Genomic DNA, 27876 nt, shown 5'->3' with positions numbered 1-27876 from the left:
TTAGTCCTTAGCTCGCACAAGTTTCTCAACTTCTGAGAGTTGTCGTTCGTATGGAGGCGGCAGTTGATTAACGGAAAAACAGATTTTAAACAGATTTTTAAACAGTATATGTATCAGATCAAGATTACATTTGACGTATCCCATCTGTAGCACAAAGGATAAATAAATTGTACTTCAATAAATTGATGGATGTAGCCGTTACTACGTGTTTTTACCACTTTTAATTGTAACTAACGTTACTGCAGTTTCGTCCTATATGGACATTCTCAAACTAATACAATAAACTAACAATTATTCATTACATTTGCCAATATATACCATTCAGGTACTTGATTGAGTACCTAAATTTACATTTCACAATGCGGATGTGCCAATTTTAAAATCGGAGAGTAAATCAAATCGATTTGATCATTTAACAGGTTGAAACCGCAATGTTCATGCTTGTAAATTTCCAAGGATTCTAAATAATTGAGTTTGCAACCTTCCCTTGCATAGTGCAGAATTTCCGTATTGTTTAGATTCGGAAACTTGTGTTCGCATGCCAAGGAATGGTTTGAAAACGTCGAATCATTTTTTTTCCTAGTCTGAAGAACCTTTCATGTTCAGTATACCGTTTTTGGAAATTTCGTCCGCATTGTCCCACATAAACACTATTACACTCCGGACACTTAAGCTTATAAACTCCAGATTTCTCCAACTTGTCGACTTTATCTTTGGCATTGAAAAGAAAATGAGATAACCTGGCATGTAGTCTGAATGCTACTTCCACATTGTTTTTTTCTGAAGAAACCTGCGATTATTTCTGTTCTTTCTTGTACTTCCTACGACGTGGACAGTAGAGACATTATTATTATTATGATCTCACTCTCCTCTTAGATAAGAGCTGAAAACCCTTTCGAAGAAAGATTAATGAATCTGTTCACTAGTACAATCATGAAATTGTGTTTCTCTGTTCTACTGAGATAAGCAGAAGCTAATTTTCCACCTCAGTTATCATCAATGCAAACACCACTATTGAATCAGTCATATATAATCGTTTCAAGGAGTCCATCTATCAAACTATGGCACATCTTCAACAAAACCCTATTAGGCAAATACGTCGGGAATGGTTTCTTTCACAGTTGGAAATATCTATTGAAGTGAGCATAATTTAATGTAATTGAAGTTTGACTCTCTTCCTGTTGATAGATGGATCTGATATTTGATACACACATTCACTTTTGATGGAAATACAATCAAATAAATTCTATATTATTGTAAATTCAACTACTTTAATATGTTGCGATCCAATATTGACGTATCGAAAGGATTGGTAAACGGCGCTATCGCATACATTGCAGAAATTGTTTGGTATCAGTTTCGTCGAACTCAAGTGTACGAAACAGGTGTTCCGTCAGTTCAGATCAACTTTAGAAGAAACGGCGTACATCTTATCCACCCTTAAGCCATACAGTTTCCAGCAAAGTTCAATTATGGAACGGCTAAAAGAAGGAAGTTATCCTAAAATTTTTCATGGACTTCCACTGTCCACAATATGCAAGGGAAAACTGTAGACCAGGAAGTTGTGTATTTAGGTTAGGAATTATTTCAAGAAGGGCAAGCATACGTGGTCCTTAGTCGAGTAAAGCTTTTAGAAAGTTTATGTATTGGGGAGTTATTGTTTTCTTTTAAGTACTGCAATAGCGTTTCTTGCTTTTCTTCACATATTTCAGTGAATTAGAGAATTTGTGTTTTTTCTGTATTCTGACTGACACTTGATAGTTTATCGTAATTTTTCAATTTTTCCACCTGCCCATATTATATATTGATCTGTTGTAACAATAAAATCGTTCATTATGAATATGTATGATTGATGACTTAACTTTATCAAAATTTTCATAATTTTATTTTACCTAAACATCAAATCAATTGATTACTCATCAATTAGTCGGTGAATCATGTACACAAAAAAACGTAAGAAATCAAGAATGGTGTTTCCTTCTGCATTCATCTGAGCCCTTTTTCAGCCAATTGTCCAAAACAATCAACCAAATGACTAGAACAATTCAATTATATTTTAATTTCAACACCATTTTCAAATTTTATGGAGCTCTAGTCAGACCCGTTGGACATAAAACCGTTTTATACCAATCATAAAGCAAGTTTATGAGTTGAATTTCAAAGGTATTGCACTGATTTAATTGTACCTATAATGGGCAAAATAGGATCAACTGTTCATCAAAGATTACTAAACATTCCGTCTTGATTGATTTCCACCATTGGATGATGAAGGGGTGTGCCTACAAATTAGCGTTATCTCGTTTTACTTTATTGAATTTCGAAAGGTTAATGAAATTGTCTACCGTAACTTTATAATTCTTCAATGAGGGAAATATATATTGTTTCCAACAAGATTAAAACTCTCTGGCAAAATGATCAGATAAACTAAACTTCGTTAAGTCCTGAAATAAGTTAACAATCACATTAAAAATGGAAAAAATTGAGAATCATATTAAATCATTTCCAACAGTTATTGAAATTGAATGATCATATTTAGACATTATAGAAAATAACGACTTGATTTTCAGAGCTTGAAAGACATTTTGAATATTTATTTGAAAGCTAGAACAAAAAAATTAAAGTTTTATATGGTGTGTTCCTCAACAAATATATGATATTTATAAGGATATATTTCGACTCATTTTAAGAACTCTACATGATTATATGAGGTCAAGTTCCGAAGCACAGCGTATGGGGTGTTAGGAAGCACATTTTTATGATAACTTTGCTATGTTTCTAGATATTCGTATTTGATATTAATTTCCTTATACAGGGGTGCGCAAAAGTCCGGAATAAAATTAATATCTTTCTAACCAGTATTTTAGGAAAAAAAATGCTGAAACACGTCAGTTGATTTCACGTTGTACGCATTTTTTGGCAATAAAATGAATTTTTTTTTCAACCCCTTAGCTGCAACCCTCTTCAATTTTTTTTTCAGATGCAAACCTATGTCGTGTATGGGCTCATTGAAAAGCTCGTAAAAAATGGATTCTGACCATACCCTTCATATTTTTCTGTGGTTACAACGAAATGAGAAAAAACTCTTTTGAAAAGTTAGAAATACCTAACTTAGTGCTATCTACGGGTGAATTAACGTAACAGATGCTGAAATTGGCCTCCACCCTCTACTTGGCAGGCTCCTAGGCGATGGTAAAACCCGTCTTTGGAATTCCGAATGGCCTCAGCCGGTATGTTATGTGATTCCACTCTAATTCTGTTTTTTAGATCTTCAATATTAGGCGTCCTATTTAGATAAACCTTGTCTTTCATATATCTCCAATAAAAGAATCTAATGGCGTTAAGTCTGGGGATCTTGGCGGCCATTCAATTGTACCACGACGTCCAATCCAGCGTCCTGCAATTATATCATCGAGATATTCTCTGATATTAATACCAAAATTTGAAAGAGCGCCATCCTGTTGGAACCAAAGTGTTTCAGTGGGGATATCTGGATCTGCTTCATTGGGAAACATGTCCAGTTTCCCTGGACATGGACGTTTCCCTGGACGCTTTGAATTAGTCCCTGCTAAAGCAGGGACTAATTCAAAGCGTAAAAAGTCTAAGAAGCGTGCAGCTGTAATGTTTCCGTCAAAAAAGTATGGCCCTAATATTCTGTTGTTGATGATGCCTGCCCATACATTTACTTTCTGGGGACGCTGCGTACGAGCTCCGCATATCCAGTGTGGGTTTTCCTGACTCCAGAATCGATAGTTGTGCCTGTTAACTACTCCATGTAAATAAAAAGTGTCTTCGTCCAAAAAGAGTATGTTGATTGTAAACCAATTATTCTCGTCACATCGCCTCATTATTTTCTCACAAAATTGCAAACGCCTGTCATTATCATCTTCCAAGAGCTCTTGGACAAGACATACCTTATATGGGTGGTATTTTTCTGTTTTCAAAAACCTCCCAATCGTACGTCTAGACGCAGGATTGTTTTGGGCTAATGAAACCGTTGACAAATGTGGATCTTTCTGCAGAGATACGGCAATGTCCAATTTTTGATCTTCGTCTAAAACATGTGGCCAGCCACTTCTGGGCAAGTCCTTCACTGTACCATGTTCTTCAAATTTGTGTAAGATCTTACTCACAGTAGCCTATGAAATGTGATTTTCCAGATATTTTGCATTAAATAAAGTACACACCTCACTTTGACTCCGCTTTCTATCCCCACATCCCAACAATATCAAGACTTCGATTCGCTGCCTCTCTGACAATACTATTTTTGTTTAGCAAATTAAGAAAGAACACTTTGAAGGTACCCAATTCATAAACTAAACATACATTGTATGTTGTATTTTCAATTTCACCCAGAAATGCCACAATTTCAAAACTGAGTCAAGACAATAGTTTTTCTCATCAGGGCATTCATTTTGGTACAAAAAATGCAACAACCTTTTTCTCTTTTTGAGGTACACTGGTCAACAATTGCTTGGGATGGAACGAATGTGTAAGTTTTTGGTGAAAAAATAGAATCCACAGAATGTTGATGCTACATTACGTTATCAGTTTTACACATAAATCCATAAAATTCATTGTCGTGCCTGGCCCGGTTGGTCTGTTCTTGAAACGTGTAAACTTTTAGAAAGTAGGTACTGGTGATCCTTAGCAATTGTTGAGCAATATACATCATCACCACTTATTTGTTTTTTGCAACGTTAATTCACCCGTAGATAGCAATAAGTAGGTATTTCTAACTTTTTTGGTTTTAAGAGAGTTTTTTCTCATTTCGTGGTAACCGCATGAGTAAAAAAAATACAAGGTATGGTCAGATTCCATTTTTACGAGCTTTTCAATGGACCCATACACTTTGCATTTGGAAAAAAAAATGGGGAGGGTTGCAGCTAAGGGGTTGAAAAAAAATGTTGCATTTCATTGCCAAAGAATGCGTACAACGTGAAATAAACTGACATATTTCATAGTTTTTTTCCTAAAATACTGGTTGAAAAGATATTAATTTTATTCCGGGCTTTTGCGCACCCCTGTATATTCTGAAATTCAAAATCTTATGATTCGTTGAATCATTCGGTTTGAGTTGACACATCTTTGTTTCCTCTATTATTTAGCTAGTTTATGCATCCAGTCCAGTTTGTTGACAACGGAAGGTTACTTAATAACTGGCCACTTCACCGAAGATGAGAAATTTTATCATGAATCAACCAATACATCACTCTTGTTTCATTCCCTACATTTTTCATTAGTGTATATGGCCAGAGCTACGTCTCTACGACAATATAGTCTTGCTAAATGTTGGTCTGTCTGGATACTAATATCAATTCTTTATAATCTACCTCCCTTTCTCTTTTCCTCAAAATCTCAGGAGTCTACTAGTTAGATATTCTTTATTATTTATTCAGCCCTTACCTCTTATTGCGAGAATCTTTTAGTTTAGTAAAACAAAAGTTTGTTCGATATCTGTTTCAAAATCTGTTAAAATCTGTTTTTTCTTCAACCAGCTGCTTTGTTTTTTTTCGCTCATTTGAAAATTTTATTTCAGATATAAATAACACGGAAAACATTTTTTCGGTTTCAACCCAATTATTCGGTATTGAATTATTTTTTAGAAAAGTGCGCAGATTTTGCAGGGAATTTGTTACAGTTTTTTTAGCTTTCCACACTTTCCAATCAACAGTTTTTGAGTTGTAGAGTTGAAAAAGTTAATGTTGATTGAAACCAAATTTTATCGAAACTGGAAATTTTCAATCTCAAACGAGTATAAATCGTTAGAATCACTGTTTGGCTTTCCACACTTTCCATCAACAGTTTTTGAGTTGTAGAGTTGAAAAAGTTATTGTTGATTGAAACCACGTGGAAGAGACCCCACGTGGTCTCTTCGAACGTCATCCGGGGTTATCGGATTGCGCTCTGCTGAAAGCTTAGAACTCTAGCTATGGCTGGAGTGTCTAAGTTATTATCATTATTATTATTATAGCTTGCATTGACAAAGCATATACAAAGCGGGTTCTGTCTGCTGACGCTTCCATATTCCTGGTTGGTAGTAATTCCGATTGCGGGGAAGTATGTTCAGTCAGAGATCATTATTCAGGAACTTTCTGGGTAATTCTGGAAACAGAAATTACTGAACGCTAGTATATTCAACTTGAGCATTTTTTGAAGTAGCTCCTCAGTCAAACAAGTGATTCGTTTCCTAGTGCAGCAGGGGTATGCAGAGATATGTATTACTAAAATATGGCTGAGAAAGAAATAACAAATTTTGATACGTACTTACTAGATAATTATATCGCAGAATCCGATGTTTCAACCTAATCTATATAACAGGGTCACAAAATTGTTTTTAACAAATAAATTCGGTTCTCTCAATATGAATCATTACCTCTATTCCATATTCACGATTCACATACATACCAAAACGCCACAAAGAAGTTCTAGCAATCAGCATATTATCCTGTCCTTCCGACGGCTTCAACTTTTCTGGAGCTAGCAGAGCTCAGCTTTCCCTTGTGCAAAACTTACCTGAAATGAAACAAACTATTATCCTATGTCTGGCAGGAATAAGATATCAAGGATGGAGAAAGTTTATTGGTAATTAATTTAATTGCCAAGTTTGTATAGTAGGGAAACCGTTGAATCAAAAGTTGGAGAACTAGTTTGTATATTGAATCAGTTGAGTTATAACACGATCATCATTATACAGGGTGTAACATGAGTACGTTAAAATATTCAAGTGACGTATTCCTGAGACAATTTTAAGAAAAAAAGTCCATATGAACTTGTGTCCGAAAATGCTTCGTTTTGGAGATACGGGGTGTTGAAATTAATTTTTTTTGTTCGCTTTTTGAAAATAACTCTTGCAAAAAATAAGTTATTTGCACGAAACTCGGTACCCGGAGTTTTTATGGTGTGGGAAATCATAATTTCGTATTAATTTTCATGTAACATTCAGAGGGCGCTGCGTACGCTGTCATTATTTATTTCAATTTGCCCTAACTTTTTTGACAGTAAACTTTTGGTACTTTTCATGAAAAGACCTAATTCCCACACCTTTTTCAAGTAAAAAAGGTACACCTCTTCAACACGTTGGAGGTGATCGTTTTCGAGATATTTACAATTTTCTATATCGATGCATATTACTTAGCTCCTAGGGCGCTAAGTGAAATTGCTGAGAACATTACAAAAACTAAGTATGTGGTGGATCTCGCCAAGAAGCGAACAAAAAAATTCAATTTTGACACCCCGTATCTCCGAAATGAAGCATTTTCGGACACAAGTTCATATAGACTTTTTTTTTAAATTGTCTCAGGAATACGTCATTTAAATATTTTAACATAGTTATGTTACACTCTGTATACTGAGTTTAACCAAAGAGGAATCCTAATGGAACTACCAGAATATGTCTCATACATCTTAGTATGAAGGTAGCAGAAAGTAGTCACAGGATGAGTTAGGAACTAGTAATGAAATTTAAAATTGGGATGACACATTCCAGTCGCACCCAGTATCACGTCAGGGGTAATTTTTCGTTGCTGTACCAACTGTTTATTGTTATGAGGGTTGAAATCTCTGGAGGTAACATATCCACTCAAATCAGATTTAGATTAGTTTGGAACACACAAGTGCTATTCGACATTTGTTAAAGTTTTCTACCATCAGACCACAACAAACTTCACGCATCATAGTGCAGTGTCCAATGTTTCAGTTAGAAAGGGAAATGTGCAAAATATCGAAGGAATCGCAGGAAACCTTGAGTTGTTTTAGTGCTAGCAATAATTTAAATTTTTTGAGTGCTCTGAACTTATCTAACAAAATATAATGTTGCAATCAATATAGTTACTGCTAGTAAATATCTTTTCCGCCGCTAATAACCATAAGGTTGATGCAGTTAATTTGAAATAAAAATAAACTTCACGCAGCAACTACTAGAATAATAATGAAACTACAGATTGCGAAAAGTGAAAATACCCGAAAAAAGGGCGATAAGAGTACTCAAATACTAATTTCACAATCATCAATTGTAACTATTGAGAAAAGCGACTAATATGAAAAATATTTTCCATCGTTATCTTTTTCAATAAGTATTTTTATACATTCATAAATGAAATAACTGAATTTCATAGATTTCAAACGAATTCAAGAAATAAACATTTCAATGTTCATGCTACAAATGGAAAAATAATGCGGAATTGGCCGCGGTGGTAGTGCGCCCGACTTACGATCGGAAGGCCGTAGGTTCGATTCCCGCCTCGACCATATATTTTCTCGAGAGAATTTACCTGGTTGAAGCTGAGATGATTCTGCAACCGTGTTAGGAATTGCACGTTAAAAGGTAAGACCTCGTTAGTCCTTAGTTTCTCAACTTCTAAGAGTTTATGGGGGCGGCAGCTGATTAACGGAAAAAACAGATTTTAAACAGATTTTGAAACTTCACTCTGACCAATTATATTGAAAAAGTCATGAATTTATTGCTAACAATAAATTTAAATTTTGTATTTTGAAAACCTCGTTTATTTTCCAATTCTGCGTTCTCGTTAAATTTGTCGTTCTGAGAATTTCATATATCATAACTTCAAAACATTTGCTGTAGTAGAGTGGATAAAACAGTTATCTAAATATATGTGAAGAAATCTGTTTCCGAAGAATAGTTTGGCTCGTGAAGTTTTAATTGATGTGAACTCAATTATTTCGTTACCTATAAAATTTTCTATTCAATGAAAATGGCAGATCCCAAATGTGCACTTTCTACCTGTTTTTATTTGGATACAGGAAATGTGCATCATGGACCAAACAGGGTATCTTCAATATATCCCAAATGCGCACCAAATCAATCTGCGGGGGATATTTATGGTATATCATTCGCAAATATATCATTTCAGTTGTATCGAAATGGGATAAACAATGAGGTTTCGTGAAGTCCAGATACCAACGATATTGCCACATATTGCATACCACATATTGGGCAAAATGGCAAAATTTTGGATTTTTATGAACCAATTTTGTCCTGAATGGAAACGGCAAAAGTAATTATCAACAGACTCCTGATGACTACAATCAGAATTTGATATTTTTTTTATTATATCTGCGTTAATATTATATTATTCAACGAGCACTCGTGAGAATTGATTTTCTCGCGAGCCGAAAGCGAGCGTCTAATGGGGAGTAATGCACATTTCTCGTTAGTAGAACTTTGTTATTTTCTATGACTTATAACAGAATTTTGTAATAGGATTCACTTGTGAAGGATATCCCGAATAAGAAAATATAAAATCAACCTGTAGAAAGTAATATATCCTAATATAAGTGATTCAAAAATTGTTGAATCACATTTCTTTTATAAGTTCATTTTTTTTCAGATTATCTTACTGAATTATATTTTAGAAACAGTAAACATATTTTTTGATATGTGATAAATTCGTCATCCCTATCGAAGAGTTATTTTTCTATCAATAAGAGCAAAATGGCTTTCCAGACTCTCGAATATCCTCAGCAATACCTACATTGTTATAATGCGAAACTGAAAACGTCACGTTTGGCTAACGTCCTCTATTATGGCTCGAAACATTCAACAATACAGCATAACTAAACTATGGTCGATGATCACGTTTTCCTACACGAGCAATATTCCTCATGTTATAAGACCTTTTGTCCATTATAATAACAGCCTAATGAATCGACCATTGTGCGTGAAAGGGTACATCAGTCATTTTCCGTTGTGGAATGCTGGGGCGACTATTAATGCTATGTTGAGACAACACTAAACCACGTCTGAATTTTCGTCTGCCAAAGTTATTACGTTACGAACTTTAGGTCGTCCTCAGAGCGGACTCTCACTTTTTTATTTGACGAGTTAAGCCCGTACAGAATGTCCTCCATCTAATTTTTTTAGTATCGTCTGCGTGTCCGTTGTTAGCATTCTTTTGTTTGACGAAACTGCCTGGTGAACTCATTACCGTGATACTTCTGCTTCAAAATACTTTAGAATTATTACAGATGATCTCAGAAATTATAAATCAGGTATATAGAAGGTTAGATCTTGTCTGCATCATCTTCCAGGGTCACCAGGTTTGTACTGGTCTCAACTTATAAGGAGAAATCCTATGTTTCTTCAGAATTTGTTGAATAACAGACGGTGGAACAGCTATTTCTCTAGATAAATCTCTGATGCAATTATTTGGATTCACCTCAAAGTTGTCTAAAACCTCAATTTCTGTAACTTCAGATATTACAAAACGTTTTTTATTTCTCCTCTTCTCAAAAACGTTATCATTCTTTCTAAATCGACGATAAAGCACAGCAAAAAAAACGCCGATCAGGTAATTCACGATCTGGGAACGAATTGAACTAGTGTTGGAGTGCTCTTACGATATTTTTGTGGCAGACCAAGTAGGATTCTAACATATCATATTTTTCTTGATGAGGAAATGGCATTTCGAAAAATATTCGAACAGAAGTCGACAATCACAATAGTTCATGACATTGTCATGATATACTTGGGAATATTTGACAAATAGTATTTCCACAAAGTTTCAAGGCAACTTGATTACTCATAATAATTCTGTTTTATCAAATCAATCACATTTTTTCCAACTGCATTATTATGACGCTCCAGTATTTTCTGTTCTGTACAAAAATGGCTTCGAAGTTATCATTATCGCAGACATATTTTGATTCACATAATAAAAATGGCTAGTGAAATGGCTTTAAGATGGAAATTATCGTTTTGTAAATTAATACCTAATAACTCAGTGGTGTTAAGTGAGTGGTAAGACATGATGATCACGAGTTTCACGAGTTACTATCCTAGTGCAATTTTTCTGTTTGCTGTTAGTAACCAAATAATGTTATTCGTCTGAGTACGAAAGTTGGCTGTTTGGAAAATCATGAGGTTTTATTTGCCAAAAGAAAAATAGGAAGAAAGATGATATAAGCTTTGTTGTTGAGAATGTTGTTATGAATCGAAATACATGATGGAATATAGGGTGCTCCTTTTAAAAAAATATCAATTTATGAAAAATTTTGAAAACGCGACTGTCAATTTTTTTTTGTTTCCGGCATCGAGAAGGCCATTCCCATTTAACCGAATTCGTAGCCTCAATAATAACGGAGTTGGTAATTGTGCTCATCAGGGATAAAATCGCCAACAACTAATTCAATTGAAACATTCATAAATCTTACACATGAACCTTCCCTTTGAATCACTGTGTGAAAATTTATAAAAACCGTGTGGAAATCTGTTAGGTAGTTTTTGAGTTTATTGCGTTCAGACAAATAGGCCGACATGGTGGAGGAATTCAATTTGTAATGTATAGTGATTTCGTATAATCACAATAAATAAATAACCTTCGGTCGATTTAGGCTGTACTTTGAAATTTTCATGTTCTAAAAGTTGTAATACGAATCTATTCGTTTCATTCGGTGATGTTGCTGCTCGGGAATAATTTGTGCGTCTGAGGGCAAAGATAAAGTCGGACGTGGACAACGCGTACAAACATTTTGTCAAATCCGCTGAACATGACATCAAAGACAATCCAAATAAATTCTGGGCATATATAAATAACAACAAAGGTTCTACCAGCATTTCGGACAGAATGTCCCACCAATGACAATCTTTAGATACTCCTTCAGATATTCTTAATGGCTTTGCTAATTTTTTCTCAAAATCATATAACACCAGCTCTACAACCGAATTGAGCGATGACCATCCATATTCCCAAGTCTTGAAAATTCATTACTTCGAAGAAAATGAAGTATTGGCTGCTTTGAAATGGATAAAACCGAAAATGACAACAGGTACCGACAGCATCCCTGGACTGATTGTCAGAGATTGTGCATGATATGTTTCGGCTCGTCCTTTGACAATATTAATAAATATCTGCATTGAAACTAGTATCATCCCAGTTTTATGGAAATTATCTAAAGTTCGACCAATTCATAAAAAAGGGGACAAGTTTGATGTCAGTAATTATAGACCAATATCAATAATATGCAACTTCACTAAAGTTTGAAATCCTCATCTATAGCCGATTATATTCTCATTCGAGCAATCAAATTACACCACTTCAACACGGTTTTATAAAAGGTCGCTCGACAATCACCAACCTTTTCAATGTCACCCAATATATCTACGAAACCATTGATAGGAGATCCCAAACTGGTGCCATATATACGGAGTTCTATAAGGTATTTGGCAGACTTGATTACGGATTACTGCTATCGAAATTGTACAGGTACGGCTTTTCTCTGACCATGATCCAACTTTTTATATCAATGTCATATTCAATAGCTTGAAATCCGGGGAATATGTAGCTACTTCTGGTGTTCCACAGGGAAGCAATTTAGGTCCACTTATCTTTAATGCCTTCATAAACGACATAGTTGAGGTCATTGACATCAACTGTTTGATATACGCGGATGATCTGAAATTATATATTGAGATCAATGGCATCGAGGACTCTCTTCAACTCTCCCTCAATCTGAAACGTTTTGAGCAATGGTGTCTTCTCGATATTCTTCGTTCAAACGCGAGTTGATGTAATGTAATGACGTACACAGTGAAAAAATCGTCCATTTACATATCAATATTTAGTAAACAATATTCCACTTCAACGGCCTCTCTCATTCACCGATTTAGGTGTTACCTTCGATACAAAACTTTCCTTTGTACCACACATTGAAGCCATTTTGTCTGCTGCAAACAGAATGTATGGATTTATTGCACGAATCTCCAGAGATTTCGCGGATCCATCTACATCGAAAACCTTTTACTATGCTTTCGTCAGATCAAAATTAGAATATGCATCCATAATCTGGAATATATCTCATCAGTGGTATACAGAGGAAGTTGGATCAGTACAACGTCATTTCCTAAAACTTCTCTCCTATAGATCAGACACTATCTACCAACTGGATTTCCTCATGATGCATTGTTAGCTAGACATGCTATGAATAGCTTGAGTTGCCGTCGTGATTGTCACTCCCCAATGTTTCTTTTTAAACTGATTAATAATTTAATCATTGAACCACATATTCTGCAAACACTGAATTACAATATTCCTAGACCAACATCTGAAGTGGTTATTCCTTTTTATGTGCCAACACCACGTACAAATATTCTGAAACGTTCACCTCTGCATAACATGTGTGTCAAATGCAATTCTGCAAGTTGTCAGCTCGACATTTTTTACTGTTCTATCTCTGAGATTAGGTCTTTTTACTTCAACCAATTCTATATGTATTGTTTTCATCTTACAACTTATTGTAATTGTATTGTACGCTATTGTATAGTATATATTCTACTATATCCTGGCAGATTTCATTCAGAAACAGAAGACAAATGTTATTTTAAAATTCGAACGATTTTGCATGACTTCAAATTCATATTCAAAGCAATCACTGTAATTTCTAGAATTATTAATTTCGTTGGATTCAATCGGATTTTGAACTCCATTAAAACTTCAGTACACTCCGACAGCTTATCACAATTTTATTTATCTCATTGAAACTCACTTAACCACGAAGTTAAGTAACTATGAACATGATCATTCATAACGCTTTTGCATGCTGCATCTCAACTTCATCATGAATATGGGAACTCAAAGTAGATTTGTTGTTTCTACGGTATATTTTTGGCATATCATGCTATCTGGAGAATTGCCAATATTAGTTAGAGATCTTTGGAAGTGAGTTAATGCCTGGTCCATTCATATTATTGAGAGTATCAGCTTGGACTTGGTCTGGAAAAATATTTCAACCCGAAATACAGATCATATTTTCCATAGCATAGTGAAATTCAGGAGAGTGTTTCAAAGTAGGTCATCTAATATAAATTGGAATTTTCAGAATGCATTGCAGAGCATACAAAAATGAAGTGTGTATTCTGCTTGGCACACGGCCTGGTGAGTAGAAATAACTGAACTCAACAAAAGTGTAGAAACAGCAATTGAAATTTTCATAACGTACACTTATGATTTCTGATATATTTTCGTTGAATATATCAAACCGGTTTAAATATTAGGTCAAATTATTTTCTACATCTTCAATTTCTGCCATCAAGCATAAAAATATACTTTTTTCTCAAGGGCAAAATACAAGAATGAGCAGAGAAAATTTTAAAGCGCTCTGAGGGCGGTACCTGTGTGAAAGTACTGATTCACATTGGATTTGAATCGCTAGAGGTTAAATACATTTGGAAAAACCCCCTCAGAAAGTTCATTTCACATAAACGCAGTTCTACTAATAAAAGAGTTCTTGAACAGTGAAGTACGAGAAGTGCTGAGTTGAACCTCAAAACGATGAGCGTCGCGTATTTCTGATATGTACCACTCTAGGTGGAATCAAATGTGCCAAGCCACTTGAACATTTCCCGTGAAAGTATTTATAGAAGGGGCGGAACTCCATACATGAGAACAATACTCCAAAGAAGTTCTGATCTGAGCTGGTTCGGAACAGTGTTACAAGCTTTTGAAAAGGCGGCTTTTGCAATCCCAGCGATATGACTTGGCCAAGACATATTGGTGTTCATTTTAATTTCCAACACACTTATTAAAGCAGAAAGTGTAATTGTCTTACCTGACATCATCAGTTTCGATTCGGAGACATTCATCTTTTTGGAGAAAACAAATGACTGGGTTTTTGAGGCATTGAATTGAACCTGGTTATTTTCACCCCAATTCGAAATCATCTCTAGATTCTCATTAAGATATGCAACCTCCTGCTGCCGGTGAAGATGTGCATGCCGGTGAAGATGTGATGTCCAAGACATCGGACTCCGTAGCCGATGTCTTGGAATCCAAATGGAATGACGAAACAGATGTGCCGTCGTCAGCAAAGCAATATATTGGATTTTTGTTTTTTTTTCAATGAGTCGTTGATATGCTAAAAAATGACCGATGCCTGACAAAAGGATGATTTTAATGGAAGCATCTGTGAAAATTGCCCTCCCTATTGAAAATAAATCATTTCAATCACTCCGATCTCTTCCAGAACCTTGTTGTCTTTTGGCCGACCAATAATTTTTTGTTGAAAACAATGTAAAATTTCTACCAGAGAGGGTATGCATCTGATGCCTGTTTATCAAAGTTAATTTATCAAAAAGTGCAATTCAATAAATAAGGTGCGGGGCTTTTCAGCATAATAAACTGAACAGAAATTATTTCAGACATTTTATTTCTCAGTGACATAAAATTCTTGTCAAGACCTCATAGGTATATTTTTGTCAGTCTTAGTTTTCGTCAACACATTACTTTTCATTTTTTTGTAACTGTTTCATTCCTAAACGTCTTGAAAACGTTCATTGAATTAATTCTATGTTCTAATTTCATGCCACGATTAGGTAGTATGAATAATACGTATCAATAAATGAATAATATTGGAAACCTAACAATTCCTGTTAACGGTAGATCAGTGCCATTTGATATCCCGAATTTATTCTCGAGTATCTCGCCAATTGAAACACTTGACCTTGTCAAGCATCTCTTAGACTGAAATCATATTAATACAGTAGGTAGCAGAATAGAAAATAACTATCTAAAGGTTATTTTAAATTCAGTGACAGTTTTCACTCTTGTAGAGATGGCTAATAAAAATCCATATTCTCCAATGGGGTACGGTGTACATATGATAAGTCAATTAAAAACAGAGCATTATAACACTAATTAGACTTATTAGAAAAAGAACAAAAGTGTACATTAAATCATTGTTCAGGTATTCCTGTCGACTAAAGTATCACTTTTCAATGAGCAAAGTTTTCGAAGGTTCATTTGAGAATATACAGTCTTGGGACATACAACAATTTCATCATCATGAACACTAGCGATATTCCATGTCAAAAATTAGCCTTAGAATACGTTTCTGCCCTATGAACACCCTATTGAAATCTGAACCGCACCCCCAAGACATGACATTCAAGGAAATATGAGAGAAAGATATTGCATAATAGATGCTCAGCAGACAACATCAATATGAGAGTTCCAATTCTAGAATTCATCCACAACTGTTCCTAAATATTTTACTACATATCATATATCTATTTCATCAATAGAGAACACTATATACATCTTGAATTTTATTTCTCCTGTTATTAAATTTCATTGTCACTTATTCTGAGGTATTCAAGACTAAAGAATTCATCGATAATAGTACTAATTTTGGCTACAACGTCATCCATAGTGTGGATACATCTATATACACCTTGAATTTTATTTTTCCTGTTAATAAATTTCATTGTCACTTATTCTGAGGTATTCAAGACTAGAGAATTCATCGATAATAGTACTAATTTTGGCTACCACGTCATCCATAGTGTGTCCAGTGACTGTGACAGTGGTGTCATATTGAATTGGAGACCAGTTAAGTACTTACTAGCTAAAATTTTAGTGAATGTTCTAGAGAATGAAATCTATAATCAGCTTCTGATAAATATTTTTCAATTCTAGTGCAGATACATAGATGATATCTTAGTCTATTTTGGTGGTGTAGGTAGGTACAGCTTGTCAAATCTAAAGAAGCGACTTCATAGACTCGGCATAGGACCTCCCCTAAGATGAGTGTAGTAGAAAACCCTTAATAACGATTGGAGCTCAATCTCAACGAAAATCTTGTAGTGTCCACCTCGGTGAAGTATAGCACGCGATAAAATTCTGTGCTCTAAGAAAATTGCATTCGAATCGAAATCGAAACGAAAAGTTTTGTGTGGTCAAGTGAGGGAAGTGATTGCCAATGTACTTTTTTTCGCGACAAGAAGTTGATAATGACATAAGCATGGACCTGAAAATAGTTCGAGAGCATTGTGTAAAAGCGGCAAGTGTAAGTATGGGTAGCATGGAAAAAATAACTCGTGAAATGAAAACAACTGAAAATGGTGAGTCATTCTCTTTTTCAACGCCCAATGGAAAAAGACATAGAAAAGCATCACAATCATATTTTGATGATTTTGACAAGAGCCTTCTTCGTCGAAATATAATCAATAATTACATTACTGAGAAAAAAATCCCACCCCACGCCGCATGCATAAAAAATTCTTTGACGAAAATGGTTATAAGGGATCTTATGGATCTCTGAGGAAAGTAATTGAAGAAATAGGTTTCAGGTGAAGGAAAACAAAAGAAAATAATAAATCGCTAATGGAAAAACCGACGATTCAGCAGTTGCGAATAAATTTTTCCACAGACATGAAGAAATACCGTGAAGAAAGTCGAACAATAATTTATATGGATAAAACATATGACCGTGCTCCACATACACATAAGAAGAGTTGGAATGATGATTTAAATGAAGAGTTGCTTGCACCAATGTCAAAAGGGCAGATACTTATAATGGTGAATGAATATAATGTGAAAAATGCATATCTAAAATTCAAATCGAACACAAAATCGGGCACTATCATAGCGAAATGAATAACAACAATAACAAAAAATGGTTGCATAAAAAAGTATTTTGGTTATGGAAAGTGCCCCATACCACAATGTTCAGTATGAAAAGTGCTCAATCATGTCCTGGAGTAAAGATGAGATGATAGAATGGTTGAGACGACAGAACATTCACTTCACGGATGATATGAAAACTGATCTCTATTCCATTGTTAAAATCCGTAAATCACGATTCAAGTTGTATGCAGTTCATAGGATTATGGAGAATCATGGACAAACTGTATGCAAACTGTACTGCTTGTCATCCAGATTTGAACCCAATATGAGTATTTTCATCCCTGAAACAATATGTGGCTGCTAAAAATGTGGACTTCAATTTCGAATCCATTGAAAGTTTATGTGACAAATTCTTCACTTAGTTTTCTCAAGAGCAATAGAAAAAACGTTAAACGTTTCGAATAATTTTATGCTTCAAAGGAACTTGATTTAGCAATAGACAAAATTATTATAACTGTTCAAGATGATAGTAACAACGATAGTACCTGTGAGAATAGTGATAACTCTACAAACAATTTTGATATGTCTGGATTTGAACCTATGTGATTTTGTGATCATTCCTTCAATTATATTTTTGTTTGGATTCATTCATCTTGATAAATATAATGTTTCCCAAGAAATTTCCAATTTGAAATTTAATCCTCAACCTAAATAAATTACATTTTCAGAATTAGTTTTTCTACCTTTCCTTGAAGAACCTGAAAGTTAAAGCAATACATACTGCTCAATTGAATTGAAAAACCATCAACCCTTACTGCTACTTGCGGCGGGAACAGAATTCTCCAGCCCCTCTGAAACCCAAATAGGCGCACCAAGTCGCACGGTAGATTTCATCCTTTTCTATCTTAATGCAGTCTCTGTGACAGACAACGCATTAGCTGCGATTAGTGTACGCAGCTGGTGATATGTAACGAGTCGCTTTCTAGATTTGACTAGCTGTAGTTGAGTAAGTTTTTCAAATTTGTCAATTTCGATTTAATTCGTTTATGTCACCTTTGAGGTGGAGGAGAATTGCTCATTGAATTTTAGAGACTTCAGTAGTATGAAATGCTTCAATGACTATTTGATATTCCATTTTCAAAACTCATTTTCAAGTTGAACTACGTTACACTGAACAAATTATTATCAACGACGGTAACGAAGTAGATATTATTGAATCAATTTTTTCTACAATACTACAAGGGCAAGCTCTGAACAAGGTCTATCCAATTTCAAAGAACAACAGTAAGCATTATGTTACATTGACTCCACTTTGTTGAACCTACTAATAATATTGCTCTTTGTTTTCGAAACGAATATTTGGATGTAGCCGATTAATGTACAATTAATAATTTGAGCAAATTATCATTGAATTCCAAACATATGGTTTTAGTATTGATGCAGGATTTAAAAAATGATGTTTTGAGGAGAACAGGGGATATGACAAACATTGAATATTTGTTCCTCTTGTTCAAGGAGTTCAAGTCAAAACTTGATATCGCCCTAATACAATATAACAATTACTAGATTATTACTTGAGTGTATCTTGAGAAAACATTTCTAGATTTTTAATGAATTCTTCGGAACGTCAATTTCAGATCTGATGAAAATACTTCCACACCAGAACAAAAGCAGTCTCTCGACGGGAATTTTGCTTTTGTTCTGATGTGGAAAAGTGTTTTCATATTTTCATAAGATCTTTTTCACGCCAGAGGTTCCAAGTCTACGTAACGAATCAATTTCGGAGTTATTCAAATAAGTGAAAGAAACAAAATATAACTTTCCAAAACCGTATTAATTACGGAAGCTTCAAAATATGCGTACAAAATTAGCCACCCATCTTGTGCAAGGAAATGTTCATTCACATTTTCACATATGTTCTTGCAACGGTCGACGTTGTGTGATAATAGAGTTAGTTTGTTAACTCCCGCAAAACTCAGACATGCTACAATGACTCCAGATTAGTTTCTGTTGTGTTGCAATGTCACAATACAAACCACCCCAGTGCATATTCATCTCCCATTCCCTGTCTCTTGCTTTACACAAAAAGTGGCGCCGGTTCAGTAGAATTCCGAAGCGAACGGGGTTGCAGAGTTGGATTCGAACCATTGTTTCGCTCTGCAGGAAACTAATCGTCACACCTGAATTGTCACAGACCGAAGGTCAAACAGACAACCGATCAAAATAGTCTGGTTCACGAATGCTATTTCATCAAAAACCTGTCCTCAAATACCGAAAATTACGATTAAGGTGTCAATCGATTCGGAATGCACCTAAAAACATCTTGTTACTTCTGAAAAGGGACCGGCAAGGATTACAAAAGTTATGAGTATTCGTGTTGGAAAAATAGCAATTTGAAACTTGAAAAAAATACATGAAATTGGACTTGGGACGCGGCTAGTGGCTCACATACAAGCCTTGACTGACACTTGACTTGACTTATACAGACACTTGAACAAAATATTTGTATTACCCATCGATAATTAGAAAAAATAAATATTCTATAGATACATTAATCAATAATCCGCCTTCAAGAAGTATTTTAGTACAGAATTTGTTGATTTTTGCTAGTTGCAAGTCAGATGATTGTCAAATGGGAAACCTGGATTTTTTCATTATTGTAGCCATTGTTTAAAGGCTTTTTCCACTTTTTCTCCAACAAGATGTCACAAAATTTAAAATGTCATATGAAAATGAAAGAAACAACAAAATTCTTTTCAATTGAGCTTTTTATTTCGTTTTTATGTTGCTTGAAGGTACATAATTGAGAATGCTGTTCGAAATTGAAACTTCTAATTATTCTAAGTATTAGTTTTCAAGATTTTATCTTTCATAAAATATATGTGCCATAAATTGATAGATTTACCCGCTACTATGTGGTAGGAGATCATTTTGGGAAATGAGAAATAAGACTTTCTATGTCCATAAGCAGGATTCAGGTTAACAAATGGGCTCACCTCTCAGTCCACTTTTAGGAGACATGTTTATGAACAGTTTCAAGACAACTTTAGTAAATTTCGACCTTGGTTAAAAAAGTATGATTCATTTTTGTTACAGATGTGTAGATGATATTCTCACCTATTTCAGAGGAACTACACGACAGCTGAACCAAATTATTACATTCATGAATAATTTTCATGAAAGTATACAGTTCTCACTTGAAACAGAGATAAAGAAACAGAATAATTTTTTAAAACTAACCATGGCACATAATCAGAATAAATTTGAGTTCAATGAATTCAGAATACCGAGCTATTCAGACATTACAATCCCAAGTGATTTTTTCCATCCCGACAGTCATAAATTAGCAGCCATTTCAATGTTGGACAGAACATTATCGTTACCTATATCTGTTAACAACCTAGATAGGTCAATTAAAATAATACTATTGAATAATGCGAAATAGGTAATCGAGTAACACACTTTATTCTGTCACACCTTGTTTACAGATTTCACAGAATATGGAATACGACAAGGGATTTGATCAGTTTAATTTGATGTGAGAAATACTTTAATATTCTCCACAATGAACTAACTCTTCTTACTTAACTACAAATACACCTAATAGACCTTTCTGACGTTATGCTAAAACCATCCTGCGTGAACTAGGGTAATCTTCAGTGAGAGATAAGGAAACAGGATCCACGCTATCGATTACCGAAGGGAGGACAACCAGACACACACTATTATACAGAGGCGTAACAGTGTTTAGGAAACTCAATTCGTAACTAACATATTCTGCTAAAATAATAGAGACAATTGCGGGTTATTTCAGAAAATAAATTGTGATAGTGGCAGTCAGACCACATACAAGGTTATCTAATTTCTTTCCAAAGATAAAATGGACAAGATGGATAAATCTGCAGTGTATAAGCTGAAGTGTCCGGAGTGTGAAATTGTTTATGTGGGATAATGTGGTCGACATATCTCAAAACAATATGCTGAACATGAAAAGTCTTTCAGACTAGGTGAAAGTGATTCGACGTTTTCAAACCATTCCTTGGAATGCAACCACAAGCTCCCGAATCTAAACGATACGGAAATTTTGCACTATGCAAGGAAGGGTTGAAATCCTTGGAAACTCATAAGCATAAGCATTGCGGATGTAACCTGCTATACTATAACAATTTTCAACTGAAGGTGATTCATTAGAAACGTCGCACTTGAATAGACCAACGGATAATCCTCTCACCAACTCTGCAGAGGCGTACCAAAATAATATTTTTATTTATTTAAACACATAGGTAATTACGTAGAACATGTTCTGGTGTCAATGGTAAAACTGATTACATTTTCTTATTATGCCTAATACATTACTTCAAAAAAACAGAAAAATTTACTTTACAAAGTAAAGAAATAATTACCTATGTTATGCTTATGAAGTTTCAGAATCCATTGACTCGTCCAAAGAGAAATCCCCAGTCACACTTAAATCTATTATTATTTGGTCACAAACAGTGTCTACCATCCCATCCAATCTCCACATTTTCTCTTCTTCATTGATCACATGGGCTACAGCATTAGCCCAATCTTCTTTCCGTATCCGTTCCATTGCGAGTTCTAATAAACGTTGGACATCAGAAATTTTATATGTCACGTTTTCACGAGCTACGTAACCCTAATTTGAGCCCAGATTAATTCTATCGGGTTTAACTCGCAATGGTAACGAGGAAGTTTCAAAATGGTGATGCCTTCAGCACGAGCTATTGTATCCACCACATGCCAGCGATATCTGTCACGATGCTGTTTAATGACACTCATAAGCTCGGCCTCAACCATGTCCTCGGAAAATGGAATTCCTTTTGTCCTAACCAACTCTGCGTGTCTGATTTTCTGGTGGTCTTAGTTGGCAGCTATTCTACAAATCGGTTGTGATAAGAAGCATTATCATTACTATTACCGAATTTGGCTCGACTCGTGAAAGAAGAGATTCAAACCAACCTTCAAAGCGTTGGGCGTCCATGTCTTCGTAATAATTCCCCGTTTTTTTAGATAAAAAAATTAGTGCACTATCGTCTAAAAAGCCACTCTCGCTACCTATATAGGCGACAATCAGTCATTGCCCTTTACCCGTTGGTCCGCTTAACCCTGTTGATAAACCGTCCACAAATGCTTGACGAAAACTAGTTACAGTAGTATCTTGCCAAATCTTAGATACTGTGTGACCAGCATTCACCCACGTTCCATCCAGATAATAAATCTTTTTGTGAGCAGAACGCATTTCTCTAATAGAGCGAAGATATATCCATCGCCATGAGACTATATCTTCTCTTTCTATCAGGACGGGATCGTTTGGCATATACAGTGTCACCATTAAAGTGCGCACCATATGGGAAACTTTTTTTTCGAAAAGTTTCAATGAAGTTCAACTCTGGCACTTGTTTGTGCTTTAAATTTAACTTGAAATGATGCGGCCAGCTACGACCACTGACGTTCAGTGTTTGTCAAATTCAACTTTTTTTTTTGAAAAAAATTGAAAAAGTGCATTTCTAGATCGAATTCAACAGAAAGTTACTTGAAAAAGTTGTGTCTACGGCAATTTTATATCCATATGCCAAATTTTATGCAACTAGGATGAAGTTAACGTTTCGCTTATTTTTGACAGATATCCCCTTTATTTTGAAAAACAAGTTCGGTTAATTGTCATGAATTCATGTATACATAACAAACTCATCATGGAGTTTAACTTTTCTGATACATTTTTACTCGTACGGACATTTTTAGAGAGAAATTAAAAATTTGCTATGAAAATTTTAACATGACTGGTGCAAAGTTTCAATCACTTGGCTATTTTCTTAAACAAACCTTTGATTTCGAAAAAGCAGAGGCAACTAAAAAAAAATGCAAATAATTTCGATAGAACTATTATTATTATTATAAATTTTAAACAACAATAATATTATACATAGAAAATACAAATGTATACAAAAAATTACTCATTGATCTAAATGAGGTTGTCAAACACTCATAGCCTTCATTTCAGTATGTCGTCCTCCACGTTCAATACAAATTATGGTCCTTCTACTAACATCTGTAACTGTATTTTTAATAAATCGGGGATTTATATTTGCATAGCACTCGCGAATGGTATTTTCCAGATGTTGTATGTCAGTAAATGGTCTTCTTCAGTACACTTTTTGTTTCAGGTAACCCCACAAGAAAAAGACTAAAGGCGTCAAGTCAGGTGATTTAGGTGGCCAATAATGTTCCCAGTTACGTCCAATAACTTTGCCTCTGAACACTTGTTGGAAGGACTGTTTTACAGCAACCGTGTGATGTATTGGTGCGCTATCAAGCTGATACAATAGGTCGTATTTAATATTTAAAGGCATATTATCTAAAACTTCACTTACCTCATTATTAAAAAGGTTGAGATAACCGACGGATGATAAATTTTCCCTAAAGAAAAATGGCCCAATTATTTGGTCGTTAATTATTCCACACCATACATTAGTTTTAAAGGAATACTGATCACCACATTCAACTGTGAAATTGAGATTTTCTTGGGCCCACCATAGGCAATTTTGAGAACTTACCGTTCCATTTGAAGAGAACGTTGCCTCATCTGTCCATAAAATTTTATACGGAAACTTTACATTTTCTTCTCTCTCTCCTTGAAACACTTTCTCTCTTGTGATCGGTATTTTTTATAATATCGGTTATGCTCGTTTGCCCGTGTTCAATAACTTAAACCAATGTTAAGTTGGGCCTCCTCATCATATTTACTTGGAGTGTGCTTTTTCTCAAATTGATTTGCTACGGATCCTGTTTCTCTGAATTTCGACATTATCCTTGACACAGTAGTATGTTGAACAGTTTTTCCTGGATGCCGTTCATTAAAAATGTTAGCTACTTGCCGGTATGGTGTATTCTCACCACTTATTAAAACTATATCTATTATTTCTTGAAGAGACAACATTATTGCAACAATAACTGTTAAAAGTTTGATAAGTAAATCAACAACTTGACACTACCATAGTGTCCATGTGTACTATTTTGTTTGTCAAGACCTACTTAAAAATTTTATTCAACGTGATTAAGCATCCTTACCGCCCTAGTTAGTGTTTATAAATAATCTGTAAATACTGAACATTGAAATTTTAATGTAATTTCAACTCTAGTAATATTGTTAATACTCATTGCAGTTTTTGAGTTGTGTCTGCTTTTTCAAAATTGAAGGTACTGACGTTTGTTTAAGAAAATAGCCAAGTGATTGAAACTTTGCATCAGTCATGTTAAAATTTTTATAGCACATTTTTAATTTCTCTATAAAAATGTCCGTACGAGTAAAAATTCATCAGAAAAGTCAAACTCCATGATGAGTTTGTTATGTATACATGAATTGATGACAATTAACCGAACTTATTTTTTAAAATGAATGGGATATCTGTCAAAAATAAACAAAACGTTAACTTTATCCTAGTTGCATAAAATTTGGCATATGGATATAAAATTGCCGTAGACAGAACTTTATGCACTTTTTCAATTTTTTTTCAAAAAAAAAAAAGTTGAATTTGACGAACACTGAACGTCAGTGGGTCGCAGTTGGCCGCATCATTTTAAGTTTGAGTGCCGAAGTTAAACTCCATTGAAACTTTTCGAAAAAAAAGTTTCCCATATGGTGCGCACTTTAATGGTGACACTGTATCAATTTGAAATATTCTTTTATTATTTTGCTTAACTTCTCTTTGCTAATATTTGGAATGAGATCATTATCCATTACCTTTGTCCTAATGGATTCGAGGGTTGGCGCTTCATTCTCAAAAAAAAGAAAGAATGAATGGTACTTATAGCGTACAAATTTTTTCTGGTACTTGTCCAATTCAATTTTTTTTTCTACCACGATAATGAACTTTTGGAGCTTGCACAATCCCAGTCACATTTTTTTCACGTACAATGCGTTCAATTGTCGACACGGATATTCCCGTTAAAAATGAACACTGGGCTACAGCTTCCACTGTACGGAGTGTATTTTTTAAATTTTCGTACACTGTACAGACAATCTGTTCTTTTCTAACGACATAAACTTCCGCTTTCTTGGTACATTACTTAGACCTGCTACGGCATCCATCTTAATACTATAAAAATAATAAAATTCAATGATATTATTCAGCTATTTGTCAGTTGTTTACTTACCTCAAAAACTATTTTGAAGTTGATGTATTTTGAAAAACACTTTATTGTGAGATTTTCACTAGAACAGAATAACAAATCCGCAACACGTGTTTCGCTGCAAAGTAACTTTTTCAAGCGTGTTCACTAACAAACTGAATTCTACATACATTGTGATTTATATATACTTTTTGAAATATTACTATCTACCGAAAAACTAATAATATTCTAGGAACTAATTCATGACAGTTATACCTGAGTTTATCGAAAATTTATACCTGAGTTCAATGACTAGGTCAACTAATTATCTCACAATAAAGTGTGAATGTGATGAAAATCGATGATAATGTATTTTGAAAAACAAGTATCGGCCAACTCTATCTTATATTTCAAAGTTGATAAATATAACGGTCTATTTAATAAATATAATAAAATACATTTGATAAATACAAAACAAAGTCACCTTCACAAGAAACAGAACATAAAAATAAAAAAAAAATAAATGGGCGAAATATAAACATTGCCATCATTGAATTAATGGATCTCAGATCAAATTGAAGATAAAGATCAATCGAAGAAACATACACAATTTTTTTAAACATTGTTAGTGGTAAATTAACAATTCTCAGATCGAACTGACAATGAAGAGTGGGAGAAATTATCAGAATTAAAAAAATAAAAATAGAACTTACTATCTATAGAGAAATCTGATGTTACGCGTCCGGAAAGTCGATAACGAGAGTTCTTTCATACATTTGGTGATGTGATAGGAAAATGAACGTCTGTAAATTTCTGTGTTAAACATTGAGGGTGAGCAAACTATTTCGTCTAATGTTAATCTGTTTTGAACAAAATCTGTTTTTCCGTTAAGCAGCTGTCGCCCCCATACGAACGACAACTCTCAGAAGTTGAGAAATTTGCGCGAGCTAAGGACTAACGAGGTCTTACCTTTCAACGTGTGATTCCTAAAACGGTTGCAGAATCATCTCTGCTTCAACCAGATGAATTCTCTCGAGAAAAATATCTGGTCGAGGCGGGAATCGAACTAATTCCACAACACATGTACACAATATTATGTACATCAGAGCTAAATGTTATCGTATTGTACAAATAGGGGGGGTTTTGGTATTTTAAAACTTTGTAAAAGAAGCAGGCAGAATGAAGGAACCTTCGATCACTCAAAGTTTGTTTTCAATTTGTATGAAATCCTATCGTATTTTTTGATGTCAAAGATTAACCTCAAAAAACTATTTTGGAGCTTTTGAATTCATTTCATATCAATGGAGTTCATACAAGGAGCGTAAAGAACATCGCATTAATCCAACCTAAATAATTATTTTTGTATGACTTTATATAATTTTGAGTGATATACATACAAAATGAAACATGTCTATTTTCAATTCATTTTTCGATATCAAAGACAAGGCTCAAAAATTCATTCGTTCACAACAAATTAATCATTTCATAGACGAAAAAACTATGAATTACCCTCTGTAATCCAGGAAGGAAATTTGAGGACCCTGGTGGAGACTGACCCATCACAAACGGTACGTAGGATGGCGGAAGAACTAGTAGTGTCAGCTTTCGTGCGGTTTTAGATGGTTTAAATTGCACTGGAAAGGTCAAGAACTTCGAAAAGTGGGTGCCCCACGATTTGAAAGGTGGACAGAAATTGTTACGTTTCCAACCAAAATGATCCTTTTTTGGATCGGATCGTCACGTGTGATGAGAAATGGATCATCTACAACAACAGTAGACAGTAGTTGGACACCGATGAGCCACCCAGACACTTCTCAAAGGGAAAAACCCACCAAAAAAAGACATGGGTATTACACTTCAAAATAGACTCATAAAAACTGGTAGAACATTTGAAACAAACTAATACATATGATATTACTGTGGGATATTATACATATTGTCATGTATGATGATTGGATTCTTTTGAGAATTTGTATATCCAGTTTTTTGAATTACTTTTTGGATGCTTCTTGGGATGACTGCTTATGGAAAATGTTTGTTGATGTCTTGAAACTCTTGAACTGTCCAGGAATTGATATTCATATGTATTTGAAACTATTCCCAGAGTTCCATCAAAAATTAAAGGTATAGTTTATTGTGATTTTCAACATGTTTTACAAAACCCCGACACATGTCATAGTTGTGTATTCCTATTAGGTATAGTAAATCACAATGGATTTTCATCAGCCAGTTCCATTCAACATCCTTGAGGATATTTCTGTAGTTTTTGTGCATCTCCATAAAAAGGACAGGGGTCGTCACTACTTTTCGAGTTTGAAGGCCGTGGTTTTTTGGAATTTCTTCACGACGTTTCGCTGGTATGAGCGGCTAGCTTCCTCAGAGGTTCAGA

At 34.6% G+C, this 27876-nt stretch overlaps 1 protein-coding gene across 2 annotated transcripts in view; it reads right to left on the bottom strand.

Moving 5' to 3' along the window:
* Positions 1–27876, bottom strand: part of mspo (M-spondin) — a 593209-nt gene that overhangs the window by 157906 nt on the left and 407427 nt on the right. Inside the window, exon 1 of one of the 2 annotated variants that reach the window (XM_074172815.1) lies at positions 6406–6489. The exons of the other annotated variant lie outside the window; for it this stretch is intronic. Coding sequence (XP_074028916.1) covers positions 6406–6439 — 34 coding nt within the window. The 5' untranslated portion in view covers positions 6440–6489. Of the gene's footprint in view, positions 1–6405; positions 6490–27876 lie in introns of those variants that run through there. 2 annotated transcript variants of the gene reach the window in all.

The sequence above is a fragment of the Leptinotarsa decemlineata genome, unplaced genomic scaffold (assembly GCF_025532065.1).
Source record: "Leptinotarsa decemlineata unplaced genomic scaffold, Ldec_3_MD MMD2_tig00000199_RagTag_RagTag, whole genome shotgun sequence".
Classification (NCBI taxonomy): Eukaryota; Metazoa; Arthropoda; class Insecta; order Coleoptera; family Chrysomelidae; genus Leptinotarsa; species Leptinotarsa decemlineata.
This window is presented reverse-complemented; position numbering and strand designations above follow the sequence as displayed.